The 22,216-nt window shown below is 32.9% G+C and overlaps 3 protein-coding genes across 3 annotated transcripts; 1 reads left to right on the top strand and 2 right to left on the bottom strand.

Moving 5' to 3' along the window:
- The first annotated feature begins 2,337 nt into the window (after nucleotides 1-2,337).
- LOC118027604 (notchless protein homolog) lies at nucleotides 2,338-8,366 on the top strand. The gene is made up of 13 exons (XM_035030998.2): nucleotides 2,338-2,634; nucleotides 2,745-2,826; nucleotides 2,937-3,026; nucleotides 3,330-3,455; nucleotides 3,829-3,956; nucleotides 4,693-4,892; nucleotides 5,466-5,529; nucleotides 5,757-5,867; nucleotides 6,724-6,861; nucleotides 7,064-7,206; nucleotides 7,292-7,346; nucleotides 7,697-7,753; nucleotides 7,835-8,366. Exons 1-13 carry the CDS (start codon nucleotides 2,497-2,499, stop codon nucleotides 7,916-7,918), a joined length of 1,416 nt encoding a protein of 471 aa, XP_034886889.1. The 5' UTR covers nucleotides 2,338-2,496; the 3' UTR covers nucleotides 7,919-8,366.
- Nucleotides 8,367-9,217: 851 nt separating this feature from the next.
- On the bottom strand, nucleotides 9,218-11,640 carry LOC118027618 (phospholipase A1-Igamma1, chloroplastic). Its single transcript, XM_035031013.2, has one exon. It carries the CDS (start codon nucleotides 11,500-11,502, stop codon nucleotides 9,811-9,813), a length of 1,692 nt encoding a protein of 563 aa, XP_034886904.1. The 5' UTR covers nucleotides 11,503-11,640; the 3' UTR covers nucleotides 9,218-9,810.
- Nucleotides 11,641-15,239: 3,599 nt separating this feature from the next.
- Nucleotides 15,240-17,908, bottom strand: LOC118027608 (phenylacetaldehyde reductase). Its single transcript, XM_035031002.2, has 5 exons — nucleotides 17,690-17,908; nucleotides 17,252-17,440; nucleotides 16,890-17,052; nucleotides 16,168-16,354; nucleotides 15,240-15,644 (listed from the first exon to the last, which is right to left on the bottom strand). The coding sequence occupies exons 1-5, from the start codon at nucleotides 17,885-17,887 to the stop codon at nucleotides 15,494-15,496; spliced, it is 888 nt and encodes a 295-aa protein (XP_034886893.1). The 5' UTR covers nucleotides 17,888-17,908; the 3' UTR covers nucleotides 15,240-15,493.
- Between the last annotated feature and the right edge of the window lie 4,308 nt (nucleotides 17,909-22,216).

Genomic DNA, 22,216 nt, shown 5'->3' with positions numbered 1-22,216 from the left:
ACGAGACTGTGATAGCTTAACAAAAAACAAATCATTAAGTTTAATTTTTGATTAAACATAATATTAATTAATGAAATTGAGGGGATCAATTAAAAAAAAAAGAGAAAAAAATGAGTCAATTAGGTTAAAAATAAATTATGAAACTTAATTCTTAACCAATCTAGTATTGAATGATATGAGATCAATATAACCTCTTGAAAAAGAAAATAAAAAATAACTTTGTTTAACTCAGGTTAAACTACAAAAATTCATGACCTTGATTTTAAGATCAAGACATTCTCATAAAAAGCAAATCAAAATAAATTATAAAACTCAATCCCTAACCGATCTAATGTTAAATGATAAAATTAAAAATATATATATATATATATATATATATATATATATATATATATATATATATATATCCGTTAAAATTTATTCTTGTGTCATGAGATAAAGATAATCTAATGAAAAGTAAACAAAACAAATCATAAAATTTAAATCTTAATTAAAACACTATTAAATGATGACATTAGAAGAAGAAAAATCTAAGTCAACCGGGTTAAATCGCTAAATCATGTTAACTTGTCAAACCCGAGACCCGTATCATGAAAGTATAATAACTAAATAGAAAAAAATAATATTTAAAAACTAAATTAAACAAACAAAAATTAAATGAAAAAAAAAGAAAAAAGAAAAAACAAACTACAACTGAATGACATTTGCCTTTCACTATGGATTTGCATAGTGAAAAGCTGGTACCTTTTAGTATAAAGTACAATATAATTGCATTATTGGCTTGCGCTATGAGTCAAATTAAATTAATTTTTCAAGATAAAAAGTAATATTCAAGTATTGTTAATGTTTTTTTAGTATAATTTTTTTTAAAAAATCATGTGGAGGTTAATCTAATGTGACCTAGTGGCGTTGATGAGTTCGGAGGCAATCTAAATAATTGATAAAAAAATAATTTAACTTATAAAAATTCAAGACATTGTCTTTTTTTTTTTCTTAACAATACATTGTAATGATAACATATTAAATCAACTCGAGTTAACTCATATTAACTTGTCAAATTCACAATTCGAATTACAAGATTGTGATAATGTTATATAAAATAAATCAAATAAATTATAAAACTTAATTTATAATAAACTCGACGTTGAAAAAAAAAAACAAAAAAAAAGCTTCAGTTAACCTTCTAAACCTGTAACCTAGGTCATAAGACTGGGACAATCCTATATGAAGCAAAACAAAACAAATTATAAATTTTGATTTCCAATAAACCCATTGGTGAATGGTGAATTTGGAAAAAAAAAATAAATCTAAAAATATGATACAATAAAATGACATGGGTCTGCCCAGGTTAACCCGTCAATCCCGTGCCCTGAGTCATGATACTATAATAACTTCATAGAAAGCAAATCAAAATAAATTATGAAGTCTATTTCTTAATCATTTTAGTGTTAAATGATGAAATTGAAAAAAAATACAAATTAAAAGAAGAAGAAAAATTGAGTCAATTAGGGTTAATCACTAAACACCCTCGATCATGAGACTAAGATAGTATATTAGAAAACAAAATAAAATAAATAATAAATCTAATTTTTAATAAACTCAATATTAAATAATAAAATTAAAAAAAAAAAATTAAAAAAAGAAAAAAAAACTCTAATTAACCAAGTTAATTCACCACATATGTGATACATGTCACGAGACTAGAAGAACTGCATAAAAAACAAATCACAATAACATATAAACTTGATTTTGAAATAAATTAAATATTAAAAAATAAAATTTAAAAAACATATAAATTTAGAAAAATATAAAAACAAATAAATAAAAATACTACAATGAACAAGGTCTTGCGGTGTGATGCACATTAAAAGTTAGTTTTACTTATAACAAATTAAATATTAAAGGATAAATTTAAAAAAATAAATCTAGAAAAAAAAAAAAAAGGAAACATTTTTCATTGCAATAACTAATATTTATTGGTGTGATATACAGTGAAAAAACACTATCCTTTGATTTTTATATATCAATGTCAATGTTAATAATATTAATAATGTTAATGTTAACGTTAATTGTTAATGTTAATTTTACAATCTAATAAAAAAAAATTAAAAAAAATTTACCTGCGGCTGCGTGTGCCAAAGGAAGCCATGTAATCAAGCAATGAATCCAGAAAGCAAACTCCATGTAAGCACTCACAATACATCAACCACACACTTTTTCGGGGTGTTTTTTTTTTTTTCTTTAAATTATTTTTTTATATTAAAAAATATTTTTTTTTAAAACATTTTTTCTAATATATTTTTAAATAAAATAAAAATAAAATAACCAATAGACTCTTAAACCCCTAAAATTTAAACCCTAATTCCAAGTCCTCTTCACTTCCAGTTGCAGAGTGAGGGAGCCATAAACCCAAAAACCTCCCAATTCCCATTTTGTAGGTATAAAAATATATATAAACAGACAAACACAAGAAGGCACAATATTGAATAAGCAAAGATGGAGGATGAAGCAGTGAACAATGTTATGTGCCAATTCACAGACCCAGAAGGGACGCCACTTGGAGCTCCTCTATATCTTCCTCAAAACGCTGGTCCACAACAACTTCAACAAATCGTTAATAAGCTTCTTAACAATGTAAGTTTCGATTTTCATTTGTTTTGCAATACTGGGAATGTTTTAGTCACTAAAAACAATGCATTAAAATTTGAAAAAGCCTATTGAATCTCGTGTCTTTTTCGGATCAGGAAGAGAAGTTACCGTATGCTTTTTATATATCCGATCAAGAGCTTGTTGTGCCACTTGAAACTTACTTACAGAAAAACAAAGGTTAGTGAGAGTTAAAAGAAGGAGAATCGTAACATTTTAGTTTTGTCTATAGATTTTTGTTTTTGGGGTGTGTGGGAAAGGTTAATTTGTTGATTTTTACGGGCTTTCAGTTTCGGTGGAGAAGGTACTGGCGATTGTTTGTCAACCACAAGCTATTTTCCGAATTCGTCCAGTTAATCGTTGTTCAGCGACTATTGCTGGTATGATTGCGGTTTTCTTCTTCTAGAGTTATTGTATGAACATTTTATGACAATTTTTAACTGCTTGCTTAAGTACTGTTTGAATGGTGGGAATGTTGCTTGCTTTCTTTTGATATATTGGTTTTGAGTAGCTAATTCTGTTCATCTCCTATGAAACTCTTCTAGCTCTACCTCTGAAGAATTTTTTACCCCTATACATGCATGTGATGGTTTCATTTTTTGTTTAGTTAAATTACCATCACACAGGTTAATGATGTTGTATGTTTTTCTTACACGTGCTGCCTCTGTTTTTTGTCACCCCAGGTCATGCGGAAGCTGTACTTTCAGTTGCCTTTAGTCCCGATGGGCGGCAGCTGGCCAGTGGCTCCGGGGATACCACTGTTCGTCTATGGGACCTTAATACCCAGACACCGATGTTTACATGTACAGGTCAAAAATCTAGGCCATATCACTCTCTTAGCCTGTTTGTTCTTAATAGTTGAAGTTTCTGTAGCTGATTACTGTGACAAAATCAAGTTTGACATTATATGCACATGTTTCTTTTTGGAATTTTTTTTTTAATTTGAGTGGGCAGAGTAAATTATTTTATTGGTCATTTTGATGATATGTTAGATCTCAGATTGATTATCTTAACAAAACTGAAACAAGCTTATGCATGATCGTGTTCATTGTGGGTTCTTCATACCTAGGAAAGAGGCCTATTTTGGATGGTATTTGATGTTTCACAAGGCAGGGTTCTTAGCCCACTTGTTCATTTCCTCTCAACTTATTGCATTGATCATAAATGAACTACTTGATGCAGGACATAAGAATTGGGTTCTTTGCATTGCATGGTCACCAGATGGTAAGCATCTGGTGAGTGGGAGCAAGGCTGGAGAACTTCAGTGTTGGGATCCTCAGACAGGAAAGCCATCAGGGAATCAGCTTGTGGTAAAGTCTTTACATGCTAGAATAGCTGATAGTTCATATCCCACTTGAGTTGGTTGTCAGTTTCAATTTTGACATGCTCTTGAAGCATTTAGGTGCAACTCGTTTCATCTTACAGTCTCAAATACTATGTACGCAGTCATACTCCTTTTGGTTGGGTCTAATAGTTTGGTTGTATCCTAAATATTTACCCTAAGGGTCATGCTCCTTTATTCATGTCTGTTTCAATTTGATTCATCAGTGTGGTAATCTGTCTTTGCTGATGGATGTATCTAACTTATTAGATGCATGACTAAATTATTATGGAGAAGTGTTGTGTCTTCTCGATTAAAGATTCTGTTGCTCACTCCCTTATTTTTTAAAAAGAAAATAAAATAAATCAGAGATGATCTTTGTGTCCTTATTGCTTCTGCATGCCAAGAGTTTTTTCATTTAAAGTGTCAGAAACTTTTTTGGTGAAAACTTGGGAAAATGTTACAACGAAACGGCTGCAGGGTCCTGTGTCTTTTCTGGGCCTATAAACAGTAATTATTCTATTTTAACTTTACTTCTGGTCAAAGTTAGATATGGACCTACAACATTCAATTAGTTTCTTTTTCCCCTCATAAATTCAAATTGTTTTTGCAATCGACATGGTAGAAATTTTCAAACCATTTAGGGATATCCTATTTGGTGTTTAATTGTTGTGCTAACAAATAATTGTCTAGAAACTGATATTTTGCAATTTGCCTCGTTTCAGGGCCACAAGAAATGGATTACTGGCATCTCTTGGGAACCAGTCCATTTGAATGCTCCTTGCCGTCGCTTTGTTAGTGCTAGCAAAGATGGAGATGCACGCATATGGGACATATCACTAAGAAAATCTGTTATTTGTCTTAGTGGCCACACACTTGCAATAACTTGTGTAAAATGGGGTGGAGATGGAGTAATTTATACTGGGTATGTCGGCTTTTCTGTCTACAATTACGTGAAAATGTTCATCAGACAACCACTACTCCTATTCTAATCTAAGAGCTTAAAATTTACAAGTTTTTTGGCCGATCCACCCAAGAATCCTGGTTTAGGATATAGCTGATCAGTGCCAGAGAGGACAGGAGACTGGAATAAAGTGACTTGAAATTGAACTATTGGATATACATAAGCTCGTCCCAACTACTGCCCAATACTTACTGGAAGCTCATCATATGAAAAAGCGAACTAAATTCAATCAATAAAGAAGGGACTTATATATAGTTAATTGACTTTGAAAAAATTAGAAGACTCCAAAGTTCACTGCAAAGCGGACTGCATTTCTTTCCTTCCATAAATAAGAAAAAGTGGAAAATTGATGGGGCTTTCTTTCTGGAAGATTAGCTGGCTTTATCTGCCTTCATGATTTTATGCTAGTACAAATTACTCTTTAACTCATAAACCTAGTTCTCAGAAAATCAAACGTTGTCAAACTGTGGTTCAATGGCCATTGCCCTCGCTTTAGCTGTATATTTCACCTTTGTCTTCATCTCACTGGCGCAGCTCCCAGGATTGTACCATTAAAGTGTGGGAAACATCACAAGGGAAGCTTATTCGTGAATTGAAGGTAACTGTACGGGCATATTTTGTTTCTTTGACAATATTTTAGTACTGCATTTTCTGACCACATTTATGCTGTAAAGGTTTGCTTATTGTTTGTGAAAAGGAATGTTCTTTGTTACAATTACCAATCAGATCTTAGGTTTCCAATTAATAATCTCAAACTTCAATTGTTGATGTGAAAATGGTAGTTCCTCTCTTTATAACTCCTTGTGCATATGGTTCTTGTTTTAGGGTCATGGGCATTGGGTTAACTCTCTCGCATTGAGCACTGAGTATGTTCTTCGCACAGGAGCTTTTGATCATACAGGAAAAACATATTCTTCTCCAGAGGAAATGAAGAAGGTAAGGTTGCTAGTTGCTTCAGTTGTTGCATTGTGATGAAAATGGCTCAGGACATTTATCTTCTAGTGTTTTCTGCTTGGGACCATATTTATTTACCATCTATGAATTAGTTTAATATTCAAGTGATATGAGTATGGATTTTTTGATGCAGTTTCAAAATTTTAAATCTAGTCATTAGTTAAAGAATGTTCACCCTTGTGGCAGCTATCTGTTGTGAATGTTCAAGAACTTTATATGTAGTAGTTGAATGGTTGATGGACCTTCGTGTAGTTCTGAGACTTTGTTGATTTATACCTTGAAGCTGGATTTTTACTAATTTATGCAGAGGGATGTTACCATGTAAATGAACGGGAAAAAAGAGAGGCTGAAGTTGCTTTCTTGGGAGCCTCCTTTGGGCATGGTCTTCAATCCCCTCATATACTTAATCTTTTATTTTTGTTATCTGATATCATACTTAGTTAAAAATATTTTCTTACTCAAACTTAATGTAAAATAATTTTCTTACCATCTATTTGTCAAGTACAATATTTGAGTTGAGGGGAGAGGGGACTTCTCTTGGCTCCTGCTTAATTTATTTGCTCCTATCAGTAGTCAATATAGTGCAAGAATGTGAGACACTTGTTTTCTTTTTTCCTCTTTGGGTTTGCTCCTTGTTGTGATGGAAGGGTTTACTTGAGTTAGAGCTATGTGTCTAGGGTGTTCCATGATTTCCAGAAAACTGCAGCAAAACAAAACAAAAGGTGTTGATTTCCAGCTTCTGAAGTTCTCTTTTTTATGCTGCGCTTTGTGCTAAAGAGCCTGCAGTTTTCCTGTCTATATTGAACTGATTATTCCTACCTATTTATAAATGTTATAGGTTGCTCTGGAAAGGTACAATAAAATGAAAGGCAATGCTCCTGAAAGACTAGTTTCAGGTTCTGATGATTTTACCATGTTCCTCTGGGAACCCGCTGTCAGCAAACACCCTAAAACTCGCATGACAGGTCATCAACAGGTACAAAGGATATGAATGCTTTTCTGTTTTGCTTGCAATCCTAGTTCTTGATCCTTGTTTGTAGGGAGTGCAATGTAAAGAGGCCGTGTTGATCGTATAATCTGAATCTTGCAAATTCTGTCTGCAAGTGGAGTCTTGAAATGCAATTATAATTCAATTATTTTATTAACTGAAGTATTTTACTTCTTTTTGGTTGCTGCAGCTTGTAAATCATGTATACTTCTCACCAGATGGGAATTGGGTAGCTAGTGCATCATTTGATAAATCTGTGAAGCTATGGAATGGCATTACTGGGAAATTTGTTGCTGCTTTTCGTGGCCATGTCGGACCTGTTTATCAGATCAGGTTTGATTTGTTTTAATCACTTCTGAATATCCATACTCTAAACTTTTGTAGCTGTTCTCATTAAAAATTGCATGATGCTCTGCAGCTGGTCCGCAGACAGTAGGCTTCTTTTAAGTGGGAGCAAAGACTCTACGCTGAAGGTAATTCTATCCACTCTAAACCTTTTCTTTTGGTACTTGGGGTTTCAAAAGGACCGCTTGGTTATATACACTTTGGTCCAAACACAATGAAAGGATGTTTGGTCCTTATTTAGTGGGGCCCCATATGTGTGAGAATGTAGTTTCCGCTTTTTGGTACCTCTCTTCATGAATCATATTAAGCAATTATGGTTTTCCTTCGATGATTAACTGATCTTCTGTAAAGAAGGAAATGCACTTCTCCCTGCCATTGCATGCAATTTGTGCCAAAGCGTATTATTCTGCAAGGTGCCTCCTCTTGTCGCCTGCCCCTTTCTCCATTCCTCTGACCCTATAATTACTTCCCTTTCCAGATTTGGGATATACGAACACAGAAATTAAAGCAAGATCTTCCTGGCCATGCAGATGAGGTATGTTCCACTGAACGTATGGCCATTTGATGCATATATTATTTGAATACTGATATTTTAGCTCTGATTCTTTGTGCTAAGGTATTTGCCGTTGATTGGAGTCCAGATGGTGAGAAAGTAGCTTCTGGTGGTAAGGATAGAGTATTGAAATTATGGATGGGCTAAGATTAACTGGTGGGGACAAAGGTACTGGGAGACGGTTGAAATGTTAAATGATGTAATGATTTGGCTGTCAAACAACAATCTATTTGGTAATATCCGAATACATGCTGCAAGTGGTATGCACATTCTTACGGGAACAAGTAACTGATGAATCAGCCATGAGAAGGATTCATCTTTTCACCTTGGTACAATAATTTTGCGACATTTGTGACAGGTGTTGCAGAGGTAGAAATTTGGATTCTAGCATATCAATCACAATTTTCGCACAAACTTGCATGGATGTGCTGAATCTGAATAGAAGATAGGTAAAAAATGGCTAAAGCTTTTATAATGCGAACAATTTTGCAAGATTTTTATCCTTTTCTTGTGTGTATCATTATATAGGCTAGAGTTGTGGATCCACCTCGATATGCTGTGAATGCCAAAACTTTGTGTTAGTTATTTCCCTGAATCTACAGCATTGAAATATAGTGGAAACTTGTGTTAATATACCGTGCTTATCCGTATTCGTCTGCTTGTCGTTGTTGTTTCCCCAGTCTTATCTGTGTAGGGAATATTTGAGAGTACAGTGGAAGTGTTTTTGGGTTTTTTTTTTTAAATTATTTTTTAATATTTTTAAATTACTTTGATGTACTAATAATAAAAATGAATTTTAAAAAATAATAAAAAATAATAAAAAATATTATTTTAATATATTTTTTAAATAATAAATATTTTTAAAAATAATTTTTACCACACTTTCAAATAATTTCACAATAAAATGCTGTTGTTCATGTTCGCGGCAAATTCTTGAGGATGCGCTAACTGACCTTCTTAATAGAACTTCCAAATTTTTTTTTTAGGAAAAAAAGAGCTCATTTTTAACATCTGTTTATTATCTTTCAAACAGAATAAATTATTTCTGCCTGAAACAAAATAATACAAAAAACAAGAGAGGTCTTTATGTTTTGAAATGCAATTAAAGAAATAAGATAATGAAAAATAAACATTCAACTGAGTATTAGGCTACTTTAATACACAAAGAAGAGTAGAGGGACTCAATTAACATGACAGAGAGTTGGGGGTTTCAATCAAAAAATTGAAAGAATAAAGGGACCAAATAAGCCCGTCATAGTACAAAATACGAGACACACTGGACTGGAAAAATACATGTCGCAAATGATAATGCTATAGATGGGGCACTGAAATGTAAAAACAACTGCAGGTGATCCATCTGATAAACTGCCTTTCTGGTCCTTGCAGCTTTAAAGACTAAAACTGCCAATCCTTTCCAATCCACAAACTGATGCATGATTTGTAGCGTGCATTCTCTCGGGAAATTTGCTTCGAACAAGGGAAGTCTTTCCATAGCTCCATCAAGTGCAAGCAAGTGTTCTGTTTTCTTTGGATCGTCTGTGTCAAGATGAATGATGCTGATATCTATTGGATCAAATTGAGTGTGTTCTTAGACCAATAACTTTGGCTAAATAGAGCTTGGATGGCATTCGGTTTGTTCTCCCCTCTGCCATGGCTTCAGTTCGAGCCTGTGTAATGAATGATGAAGAAAACCATGCAACTTTCCATGGATATTTTGAAAAGATTTTGCTGTTCCTTTCTTTTGTGCAAGGAGATCTCTAATGTTTTATTTTCTCACGTAATTAACTCAGAAGAGGAAAAAGATGATATAAGAAGAGGACAGACAGCCAAAAATGCCGAGCCAAATTCCAAATCATGATTACTACGTACAAGAGAGAAACATAACAACACTATCACTATGTTTCCAGTAAGAAAAGAAAAGAGGACTTGATATGCAGAGAATAAATCAAATCAGCTACTCCTTCTTGGAGACGAATAAAAAAAATCAACAAATTTGAAGCCTTAACATTAAACGAAAACTGGGAACTGGGCAACGTAATCTAAGATTGGCGACCATGTTTCGGTGGTGTATCGACACTCAGTGGAGAAGGGATATCTTCAGGCAGCCTGCCAGGTTTAACCCATCTACCGTATTGGTTCAACACGAGCCCCTTGTATGGAAACTGGTACCAGAACTCTGGTATTTTGAGATCCTCTATCAGCATGTCACTACCCTTGTTCACCAATGCCAAATCTCTCCTAGCATTCCATCGATACTTGGATTTCTTGCTAAAAAATCCATCTATCAGGTGAAGATACAGCTCCAGATTATGAGACCCTGACAAGTCAGATTCAGGCTTCAAGTAGGGTGACATAAATGCATCAAGCTTCAATTGAGTTCCTACATGCCTATAAACCCAATTCAACTTCCCGGTGAGTCCATGAAACTTGTTAAGCATTTTGTTCATCAGGCCTGGTAGTTTTGGGACTATATCTTGCTTAACTACAACACGTAGGGTCTTGACTCCTAGTTCGTTGAGCTTCTCCTTGAAGGCGATGTTTCCAACCCTTGGTGCGCCAAAAGAAATGACGCTAACAAATAGATCAGGAATGGCAGCTGCAGCCTCATAAGCATTGAGGAGTGCCAATGCACCTCCCAAGCTATGCCCTGTAACTGTCAAGCTAACCTCTTCACCCTTTCCTCTATAAAAATTCACTAGTCTCATCACTTCTTGCATAACCTGCTCAGAGGCACTTAACTTATTATACCTTGTCAACTCATCCTTGGATTTGTAAACACTGAGAAACCCTTCTTGAACTTTAACATTTGTGTTGTCAATATGTTCTAGACTTGTGGTGAGGTCTTTGAACCACTCTGATGGTGACACAGTGCCTCGCCATGCGACCATTATGTCTCTCCGGCCGATTCTCTGTGATTCTTCTCTTCTGCTTACAGCAACATAACCCATCCAGTTGGAATCTTTGCTCCACGTAGTGTATGACCTCTTTAACCACTCAGGCACATCTACATGGGACAAGGCATAAATGTACTTTTTCACCTTGTAACCATGCTTTGTGAGGCCTAATGTTTCAAAAAATTTACGCCGGTTATACCTGCAACTCCCACAAAAATCTGATAAAGGATCAAAGTCGAAGGCATCATATGTGCCCTGAACAAATTCTCCATATTTGAGAATTTCTCGTCTGAGACTCGGGTGGAGAGGGTCAAGAAGGGTCTCCCAATTGCTTGAGCCATGGATTTCTTTCCACACTGCTGATATACTCTGCTTGGGAGATAGTGTAGGAGTCATGTGATCTCCTCGGTCTACAAAATCCAAAGCTGTATATGGCACATGGAGGAGGGATGCTAGTGTTTTGCTGGGATTTCTAGCCTTTTGCTTTGGTTTGGAAGCTTGATGTGGCTTCACAGCTAGTTCCTGATGGGTTTGGTTAGTGGAAAGCCGTCTCATGCTTCTTGCACAGCTTAAATGAAGATGCAGGTGGAGACGTTTCTTGACGTTGTAACTTACTGCCTTCTTGATAGCATGCCAAGTGATATTAAGCTTCAACTTCCACGCTCTTCTGGTTTTCCTTGACCTTGTTTCCTCTGTTGTGACTTGTCTAAATGGTGACATCTCCATGGCGATCCTAGAACTGCTGAAAATTAAGCTTGTGATTTGAAACCAAGAAAACGAGATTCTCAAACAGTGAAGCGAAAGTGTCTGTACTTTGATGGGTTGTGAAAGGTACATGAAGGAGAGCCTTATATAAGCTAACAGTCTGAAGGAGAGCTTTGATGGCTGTACTTTGATGAGAGAAGGCAAGAAATTGGGTCAATGAGTTTAATTTTCAAGCACATCATTTCGACGGCTGAGACCATCTTCCCGGAAGCTCACATCTTTTCTGTATCTTCAACATAACCTAACAGTCTGCGATAATTTATTGTTTTTGGTTCTCTCTTCAGTCACTCTCTTGGACTGGGTAATTATTAAATAACATAGCAGCATTGAAAAATCAAAGCTTGTTCAAGCTATCACCCTTCCCATGGTTGCTTGGACCAGTCAAAGGAGATAAGGAGAATGCGATGGCTTGCATGCATGGCACATATTTGTCTGGAAGGGTTCCTTCCATTGATTAATAAGAAAGGGAGATTTGGGGAAGCCTAATTCTTTCCAAGAAAATAAAAATTAGTAAATTAACGGCATTTCCTAGAGGATTTGTGAGTCAACGTTTTCTTCTTCTTCTTCTTGTTTTTTTTTTTTTATTTAACAAATTCCAGTCCAGCAACCTTTGAAGGGATGCTAGTTTGAATGTCGTGTTAAACTGCGGAAACCCAAATATTTTTAAAGGTAAATTTTTTTTGCAGGTCCTTGGAATTTGTTTTGGCATTGTCAAGCCTGAAATTACAGTTGTTTTAGATTTTTTTCTGTAACATGTATCTTGTTTATCTTAATTAACTAATATAATATTTTTAAATGAAAATATTATTCTGTTTTTTTTTTAAATCTCATGATTGTTGAAGTAAACTAAAAAAAATTCAAAATAATATATTTATATTTTATATAATTAAAAATTAATAAAATCACAAATGTGATAAAATCATGTTCCAAATCTCACAAACATTTTAATGATAAACATTCAATTTCAATCGATTTTTTATAAATAATTTGTTATTAGTATTGTTATTTTCAGAACAAATACATGATAGCTAAAAAAATTTATTTAAACTGAAATAAAAATTTATAATAATATTTAAGAACTATATTAAAATTAAAAAATAAATGAATCCAGTAAATTTTACGTGGGGGTGTAAAAAAACAAAACAAAGAGAAAAAAGTAAAGAGAAAAGGCTAGCACAAGGTCCGCCATAACTCTTGGCCCACAAGCACATAGCGCTTGACCTTTTTTTATTTTTTCTGAAAAATTGCGACGGAGAATATCATGTCTCTTATTATTATTATCACAATTTCGAAAAAAAAAAAAACCCTCGCGCTAGTGATCTATTGCTTGACACTGCCTCACCAACCGACTGAGCTGAGACTTGAATTTATTATAAAATGAATAAAAAAACATATTAAGGATTCATGTTTGTTTTAGTGTTTGATGGTTATTTATTTGCTTCAGACAAACAAGTTTTTGTGAATCATAATATAATAGAGTTGCAAAATCACTTCATCGCAGCAACAAGGCAAATTAAGCTCCTGACCTGACAAGAAATGGGCTTGAGACACACATATTTTGCAAATTATGCTAGATTTATTTTCAGTATGCTTATAAAGTTATACAGCTGGTAGCTATTCGATCAACTCATTAAATTTATTTTTTATTAAATTATTTTATTCTGATGATATAGATTATAAATTTGATAAATTAACATAATTTTTTTTTCAATAAGCTTTCCCCCTTGTTTTATTTTTATCTTTTAATTTTAAGTTGTTTGAGAATTAGATTTCATGATTTCTTTTGTTTGTTTTTTATTAATTTATTTCGGCCTCATGACTTAAGAATATTCTTTAACGAGTTAACATGAATTGACTCAAGTTATTTTTATGTTATCTTTAATTAGATTTTTTTTAAAATTTTATTATTCAACATTAGGTCGGTTGGGAAACTAAACTTCATAATCTATCTCAATTTGCTTTATATTGGGACATCTCAATCTCAAGATCAAAGTCGCAGGTTTTAGTATTTTTACCCTGGTTAAATCAAGTTGTTTTGTTTTTGTTTTTTTCTAAGAGGTTATCTTGATCTCATAACTCGAATCACAGGTCCTTCAACATTAGATTTGCTTTTTATTGGATTGTCCCCATCTCATGATTCATATACCATAGGTTTGATGGGTTAGTCAATTGACTGAATTTGTTTTTTTTTTTAATTGACTCTTTTTTCTCCAAACTCATTATTTAATATTATGTTTGATTGAGAATTATGTTTTATTATTTGTTTTTGTTTGTTTTTTTAGGTTATCCCTACCTCATGAGCTGAGAGTAATGTTTAACGAGTTAATCTATGTTGACTTGGCTTATTTTTTGAGTTATTTTTAATTAATTTTTTTATAAATTTCATCATTCAACATTGAATGTGACAATATTACTTGAGAATTGAGTTTTATATTTTTTTTATTTGCTCTATATAAGGTTATATTAGTTTCATGATCAAAGTTACAAATTTGACAGTTTCACTCAAGTTAAATCATGTTTTTTTTTTAAATTTTTTTTATGAGGTTATCTTGGTCTCATGACCCAGATTATGAGTTTTGTGGATCGACTCGAATTATTTTTTATAATTTCAAGTTATACATTAGCCTGATTGAGAATTAGAATTCACAATTTATTTCAATTTGTTTTTATGATGTTATATTGGTCTTATAACCCAAGTTAAAAGTTTGATAGGTTAATTTGAGTTGCTTTTTAGATCTTTAATATATATATATATATGTATTTTTTTTCAATTTCATTTTTCAATGTTGAATTGATTGAGAATAAAATTTTATAATTTATTTTAATTTGCTTTCTATAAAGTTATTATAATCTCGCAATCTTAATCATAAATTTGATATGTTAACTCGAGTTAATCCAAATTAATTTAATATGTTGTTATCTTAATATTAAAAAAATAAATATTAAATTTTTTTTAGTTAAATTATGTTTTTACACATCATCCAAACTGTTTTTAGATATGCAAAATCAACTCACACATAATTTATTTTTTTTTCACTAGAAGAAAACATTAATAATATTTAAATATTTATTTTATGTTCAAGAATTTTTAATCCAACACATGTTAATAATCTAAGTAGGATCTAAATTTGAAAGACAAAATCTAAGAAATTGACACGATAGTTGAAATTTGCTTAGATTATGTTTAGTATTAGGATAGTAGGTACCTTTCAAAATATCTTTCATTTAAAAATATATTAAAATAATATAAAATATTTTTGATATCAAGAGAGAATCCAATCAAACACCATTCAAGTTTGTGGGAGCTCCTGCAAGCAATTTGTGAAGCATTGCTCGAGGCTAAAAAAATTTCATGAATGAACAGACAAGAATTGAGTTCTAAGATTATTCCATCACATAATCAGCAACGAAATTCATTACAAGACTTCCAAATCTTTACGATGTCCTGACATCTCATCGACAGGAAACAGACTTCAAAACGCAAATCCTACAAGTTATACATAATTTTATATTCAGATATCCAGAATGCACATAAACTTATATCATACTTTCACTATGATATTGTCAAAAGAAGAAGAAGAAGAGTTATTTAACATGTGCTTTTTTCCCAGAAGATCTGCTTGGGGAGGGTTTCAAGTTTTAACCAAAAAAATCTGAGATATACAACAGGTTTTAATCAAATTCAATCAAAACCTTTCAAATCTTCAGCATAACTGAGATGCACTTTTCCACAGCTTTGGAAACTAGAAAATGATTGTTGAGGGCAAACACTGAAAAAAGTGATGAGTTACCCTGTTGTTTCAGTTGCTAAGCTACTCAAATGAGCTGGGCTTTATTTATGAAATCAACAAGAGCTCCCTAGATTCATATAAACAGAGTGCTATCACAAATCATATTTTAAGAAAAGCCTAAAATAATGCACTTATGGTCCGCTCCAACACACGCAGTCTACATAAACAAAACGGAGAACACTTGAGATGAGCAAGTCTCTGTCAAAATTAAATTTGACTGAAACTGAGGGGACCAGTGTATTTACTGGAACACCATACCGTTAAATGTACCCTCAATCAGATTTGAGAAAGCCCTTCTCCTTCAAGCTCTCAATAGTGTCTACGAGAGACAAATCCAGTGGAGTGAAGTTGATACCCAAAGTTTTTGCTTTCTCTTTGGACACCTGGTAAGGCTGGTATGGCTTGAACTTGCTTTCTGTACTTCTGCAGCAGTTGAAAAACAATATACTGGTGCTAAGTTCTGTGACGGGTCAAAGCAATTGCTTCTAGAAAACAAGCCAGCACGAGCGAAAAAAGGATATCCATCCAACTACAATACAGAAAACAAGGTACAGGGTTTGCTTGTGATTGCACATTTTTGGTTTTCAAAATGTAGCTCTACCTTCAACTTTACCGGTTGTCCTCGAAGGGACTGGCTCTACTTTCATGTTCAAAACATACTTGTATTTTTACTATTTGTTCTTTTCATGGTTTAGTTTCTAAAACAGGGAAAGCATAAGATGGTTCTTGACATATTTCTTATAACTGATCAAAACTGCTGATCTGAATTGGTCGCATAACTTCAGAATTACTATTAACAAGTAGCATTCCCCTCCCCGCCCAAGCTGGCTTGAATGTGAAATCTTATCTACAAGCCCATTGGCTATCAAATATCAACCATCCGGATCAATCAACAAGGCCAAATTAACATGAAAATGGTTCAATTTGAACATTATAAATGACTCACTTTTCAGGAAGGCGCAAAGTAGGATACTTTTCACGGATGATCTTCAGAACCTCAGAAAAGGATATGACATTTGCTGTCAAACCATATCTGCCACTAGCTGAAGGAATTTCAAAAGCTTGTATATGTGCATTTGCAACGTCTCTAACATCGATGCACGTATAATATCCATCTGGGTATGTCTCAGCTCCTGCACCAAAAACAGATTACAGCATGCGAACCAAACAAAACATGCAGACAGTAAGGACACCAACAGTTCAAGGGAAAGTTCTGTAAACAGCTATTAAGGAGAGGTTCAAAATTTGGTAGTCAATAAATTGATAATTTAATCATTGTTAAAGTGATTTGCAGGAGATGTACAATATGCTTCTGGGTGGAAACTGAATGCATCTGTCACAATTCACAACCCTATATTTAAGAGAATTTTAGCTTAGTAGGGTGATGTTGCGGCACATCTATATTGAACTTGTAATGAAATGCAACTATCACAAATCAGTAAAGCCTCAATGGAATGACAAGATCACATGGGATAATTTCTCAAGAAAGCAACTCATACTCATAACAAAAGATCGTGAAATGACAACTGAGGGATAACTAGTTGGAGGTGTAGAGACCTTCAATTTAGATTTTTCCCATACTGGAAGGTTGCTACAAGGATTTTAATGTTAGATGGAGAAAGTATTAAATGCTTCAGATACAAGCAAAAAGTTGCTGGAGATCATTACCATTGACAAGGTCGAGAATCATCTCCACACTGAAATTAAGAGTTGGCTGTAAAAGAGGGCCAATCACAAATGATGGATGCACTGTAACCAAGTCAGTAGCGTTCTCTTTTGCAAAATTCCAAGCAGCCTCCTCAGCTAAGGTTTTTGAAAGTGGATACCAAGCCTGGGAAAGAACACAAATTCACATTAGCAAATAATAGTTGAAGAACAATACAGGAGACAAGATGAAAGAATGAAAGATTTAGTTTTTAGCTTACTGAGCAAGCCCCAAAGGGTCCTCCATGTGGAATTTGAAAAGAATGCAACTAAAAATTCCTCTAGAAGGAAAAGAAAACCCTAAGATATCATCAAATAAGACACACCTTCAATTCCTTACAAATAGCTGGATCTGAATGCCAGGTCTCGTCAACAACCACATCATGGTTCAGAGGTTTTCCACTATATATACATGCTGCGCTTGAAGAGGTTAAAACCACTCTCCTGATAGAATGAACTTTTGCACATGATCTAACATTCAGTGTTCCTTTCAAGGCAGGATCAATTAGGTCAACCTGTAACAAAGAAAAAATTATTGGATTGTCTTTTTTTTCCCCTTCCTACCAGTAGTTTTAAAACAGTAACAAATATCAGGTATCGAGAGGTTAATTAAAAAAAAAAAACCCTAGTTGAACAAGGGGGCAGGGTGTCCCGCTAGGAGTTGTTTGATGTGATTCTCGAGACTTGATGCTAAGATTGGTGGCATATCAGATGAATCAGTGATGATAAATGATAAATGGCAGCAGCATATACGAGGGAAGAACCTGTGGGTCGACATTGGGTGAAAAAGAAACAGGGGAAGCTGTATGAAAAACACCTTCACATCCATCAACAACAGGATCAAAAGCCCCTTCTTCCAATAAATTAGCCTTGAACAAATGAAGTCTTTCTTTAGCTCCGTCAAGTGCAAGCAAGTGTTCTGTTTTCTTTGGATCATCTGTAACAAAATAATACGAGTACATAAAAAAGAAACGTGACCAAATGGAGCTCAAAAGGGGAGAGAGAGAGAGTGAGTTACTGACTCGGGTCACAATATCTAGTCTATTATTATTATCACAATTTCGAAAAAAAAAAAAAAAAACCCTCGCGCTAGTGATCTATTGCTTGACACTGCCTCACCAACCGACTGAGCTGAGACTTGAATTTATTATAAAATGAATAAAAAAACATATTAAGGATTCATGTTTGTTTTAGTGTTTGATGGTTATTTATTTGCTTCAGACAAACAAGTTTTCGTGAATCATAATATAATAGAGTTGCAAAATCACTTCATCGCAGCAACAAGGCAAATTAAGCTCCTGACCTGACAAGAAATAGGCTTGAGACACACATATTTTACAAATTATGCTAGATTTATTTTCAGTATGCTTATAAAGTTATACAGCTGGTAGCTATTCGATCAACTCATTAAATTTATTTTTTATTAAATTATTTTATTCTTATGATATAGATCATAAATTTGATAAATTAACATAATTTTTTTTTCAATAAAGCATTACCACCTTGTTTTATTTTTATCTTTTAATTTTGAGTTGATTGAGAATTAGGTTTCATGACTTGTTTTGTTTGTTTTTTATTAATTTATTTCGGCCTCATGACTTAAGAATATTCTTTAACGAGTTAACATGAATTGACTCAAGTAATTTTTTATGTTATCTTTTAATTAGATTTTTTTTTAATTTTATTATTCAACATTAGATCGGTTGGGAACTAAACTTCATAATCTATCTCAATTTGCTTTATATTGGGACATCTTAGTCTCAAGATTAAAGTCGCAGGTTTTAGTATTTTTACCCTAGTTAAATCAAGTTGTTTTGTTTTTTTCTAAGAGGTTATCTCGATCTCATAACTCGAATCACGAGTCCTTCAACATTAGATTTGTTTTTTATTGGATTGTCCCCATCTCATGATTCATACCATAGGTTTGATGGGTTAGCCCAATTGACTGAATTTGTATTTTTTTTAATTGACTCTTTTTTCTCCAAACTCATCATTTAATATTATGTTTGATTGAGAATTAGACTTTATTATTTGTTTTTGTTTGTTTGTTTAGGTTATCCCTACCTCATGAGCTGAGAGTAATGTTTAACGAGTTAATCTATGTTGACTTGACTTATTTTTTTTAGTTATTTTTAATTAAAATTTTTATAAATTTCATCATTCAACATTGAATGTGACAATATTACTTGAGAATTGAGTTTTATATATTTTTTTTTATTTGCTCTATCTAAGGTTATATTGGTTTCATGATCAAAGTCACAAATTTGACAGTTTCACTCAAGTTAAATCATGTTTTTTTTTTTTAAAATTTTTTTTATGAGGTTATCTTGGTCTCATGACCCAGATTATGAGTTTTGTGGATCAACTCGAATTATTTTTTATAATTTCAAGTTATACATTAGCCTGATTGGAAATTAGAATTCACAATTTATTTCAATTTGTTTTTATGATGTTATATTGGTCTTATAACCCAAGTTAAAAGTTTGATAGGTTAATTTGAGTTGCTTTTTAAATCTTTAATATATATATATATATATATATATATATATATATATATATATATATATATTTCAATTTCATTCTTTAATGTTGGATTGATTGATAATAAAATTTTATAATTTATTTTAATTTGCTTTCTATAAAAGTTATTATAATCTCGCAACCCTAATAATAAATTGGATATGTTAACTTGAGTTGATCCAAATTAATTTAATATATTGTTATCTTAATATTAAAAAATATATCTTAAAGTTTTTTAATTAAATTATGTTTTTACATATTTTAGTTAAATTATATTTTTACACATTATCCAAACTGTTTTTTAGATATGCAAAATCAACTCACACATAATTTATTTTTTTTAACTAGAAAAAAACATTGTCGCACCCGACATCGCGGCGACCCTAAAAATTAATTCTCTTGAATTATGAAAAAAGAACAGATTTCTGGCATCCAGTTCTTTTAAGGAAAAATGTCTCGTTTGAGGAGTCGTCACCTAATATTATGGTCACTAGGAACCCATAACTAGTCAACAGAGATTCTATGACTCGGGATTGGTTACGTAAAAGGGAAGATATTATCACCCCTTAAACGTTCTGCCTAAGGCAGACTGCATTGTTGGTTTTGTCTTAAATTGCTAAATATTTATTGATTTATGTTGTGATGATTTGTTTATAATATTCCTGACTCTAGCTCCAGTGAATATTCGAGCTCGAATAATTCCAACTCTGGCGTTGGTAAAAATTCGTAGCTACGACAAAAATTAGATCAATATATTTTATTCCCTACTCTAGCGCCAGTGAATAAATAAATAAAAATAAAATTTATTTTTACGAATGCACACATTTTTTTATTTTTCTAGCTAAACAAAATAAAAATACAACGAATAAAAATAATATAAATTTAAACTGAGATTTTTATTCCTGACTCTGGTGTCAGTGAATAAACCAATAAATTTACATTATTTTTATTTATGCATACACATTTTTTATTATTTTTTATTTTTCTGCTTTTTATTTGTTTTATTTTTTGGGCTGGGTCCAGCCCAGCCCATCACTGGCCCAAGCCAGTGACCCGGCTGGGCCAAACCGAACAGGTGGCACGCGTGGAGTGTCTCCACGCGTGCATGCACTGTGCGAAGGTAATTAATTTACCTTCGCGCAGTGCAATACTTCACAAAATGAGGCAAAGAAGAAAAAAACGAAAGTTGACTTACCTGTGCGCAGAGAAACAGAGACGCGATGAAGGATTTCGGGTCGTTGCCTTCTTCCTCCAATTTTGTTCCCTTCAACCTTTGTTTCCAATCCTCTTCTCTCCTGCTTTTTCACTCTCTTCTGTATGTTCTTCCGCCTGTGTTGGAAATGGCTAAGACAATTTTTCCTTTTCTTTCTTGTTTCTGATTTGCAGGGGGGGAGGAACGATTGAGAGGACGATGATATTAACGTGGGATTTCTGGGTTTTCTGCTTGTGTTGATCTCTGTTTTTGTTGTGGGTAATACTGTTTGTTTCTGCTTTGTGGGTTTCTTCCCCCTGTCTTACTCGGTTTCTTCCCCCTGTCTTGCTCTGTTTCTTCTTCTTGGTTCCCCTGGTTTTTTGTGTGTCTGGGTTTAGCTTCTCCTGGGTATTTTTTTCTGCCCTTTCGTTTCTGTGATCCCCCTCCCCCCTGTTTTTTTAACATGAGATTTTTAGCCTCTGGGTCTTTGTTTTCTGCCGATCGTGGCTTTCCCCCCCGGTTCTGTGTTTCTCCCCCTTTTTTTCCGTCCCCGTGATTCCTTGTTTTCTCCGGGCTTTTATAGCCACATCATTCCACCGTTACCAGGTAATCAATTGACGTTATTGTAGGAGTAATGGTGGCGGCCGACAGCCTGAAGAGTTTGAAGAAGATGAACAGTGCTGAGAAACGGCACCGTTTTTGGTGTTTAATGGTTATTTTCATTTTGGCCCTTGAATTGTTAAACGTTTTTGTAATTAAGCCCCTCGGTAAATTGTAATTGAACCCCTGCATTTCGGCGCGCCATTTTCCAAAAATGGTTCTTGGGATTTTTAAATTTTTGCAATTTGGACCCCAATTAAACTCCAAACTTTGATATTGTTTCAATTAAAGTCCCTGATTTCATTAATTTAATTAAATCCAAGTCCAATTAAGTATCAAAACTTATCAATTCTCCAATTAAACCATTAATTGATTAATTAAATTTATTCCAAGCTTAACTAAGTCTCAAAACTTATTAATTCTTCCAATTAAATCTTTGATTGGGATGAATTCAATTAATTTCAAGCTTAATTAAGTCTTAAAATTTTATCAATTCTCCAATTAAACTCTTAATTAAACAAATTAATTCCAAACTTTAATTAGATTAATTTCAAAGTTTAATTAAAACCCCAAAACTTTCATTCATATTACCCTTAACCCAAAAATTAATTCATTCTTTATTTATTTCATTTTAACTTGTTTTCTCATCATCATTATTATTTTTTCATCGATTTTTTTATCCTTTTCAATAAATAAAATAATAATAATAATAATAATAAAATGGTTAAAAATTAGGTTATGACAAACATTTAATAATATTTAAATATTTATTTTATGTTCAAGAATTTTTAATCCAACACATGTTAATAATCTAAGTAGGATCTAAATTTGAAAGACAAAATCTAAGAAATTGACATGATAGTTGAAATTTGCTTAGATCATATTTAATATTGGGATAGCAATAACCTTTTAAAATATCTTTCATTTAAAAATGCATTAAAATAATATAATTTTTTTCAAAAATATTTTTGATATCAAG

Source organism: Populus alba, chromosome 9 (assembly GCF_005239225.2).
Source record: "Populus alba chromosome 9, ASM523922v2, whole genome shotgun sequence".
Taxonomy (NCBI): domain Eukaryota; kingdom Viridiplantae; phylum Streptophyta; class Magnoliopsida; order Malpighiales; family Salicaceae; genus Populus; species Populus alba.
This window is presented reverse-complemented; position numbering and strand designations above follow the sequence as displayed.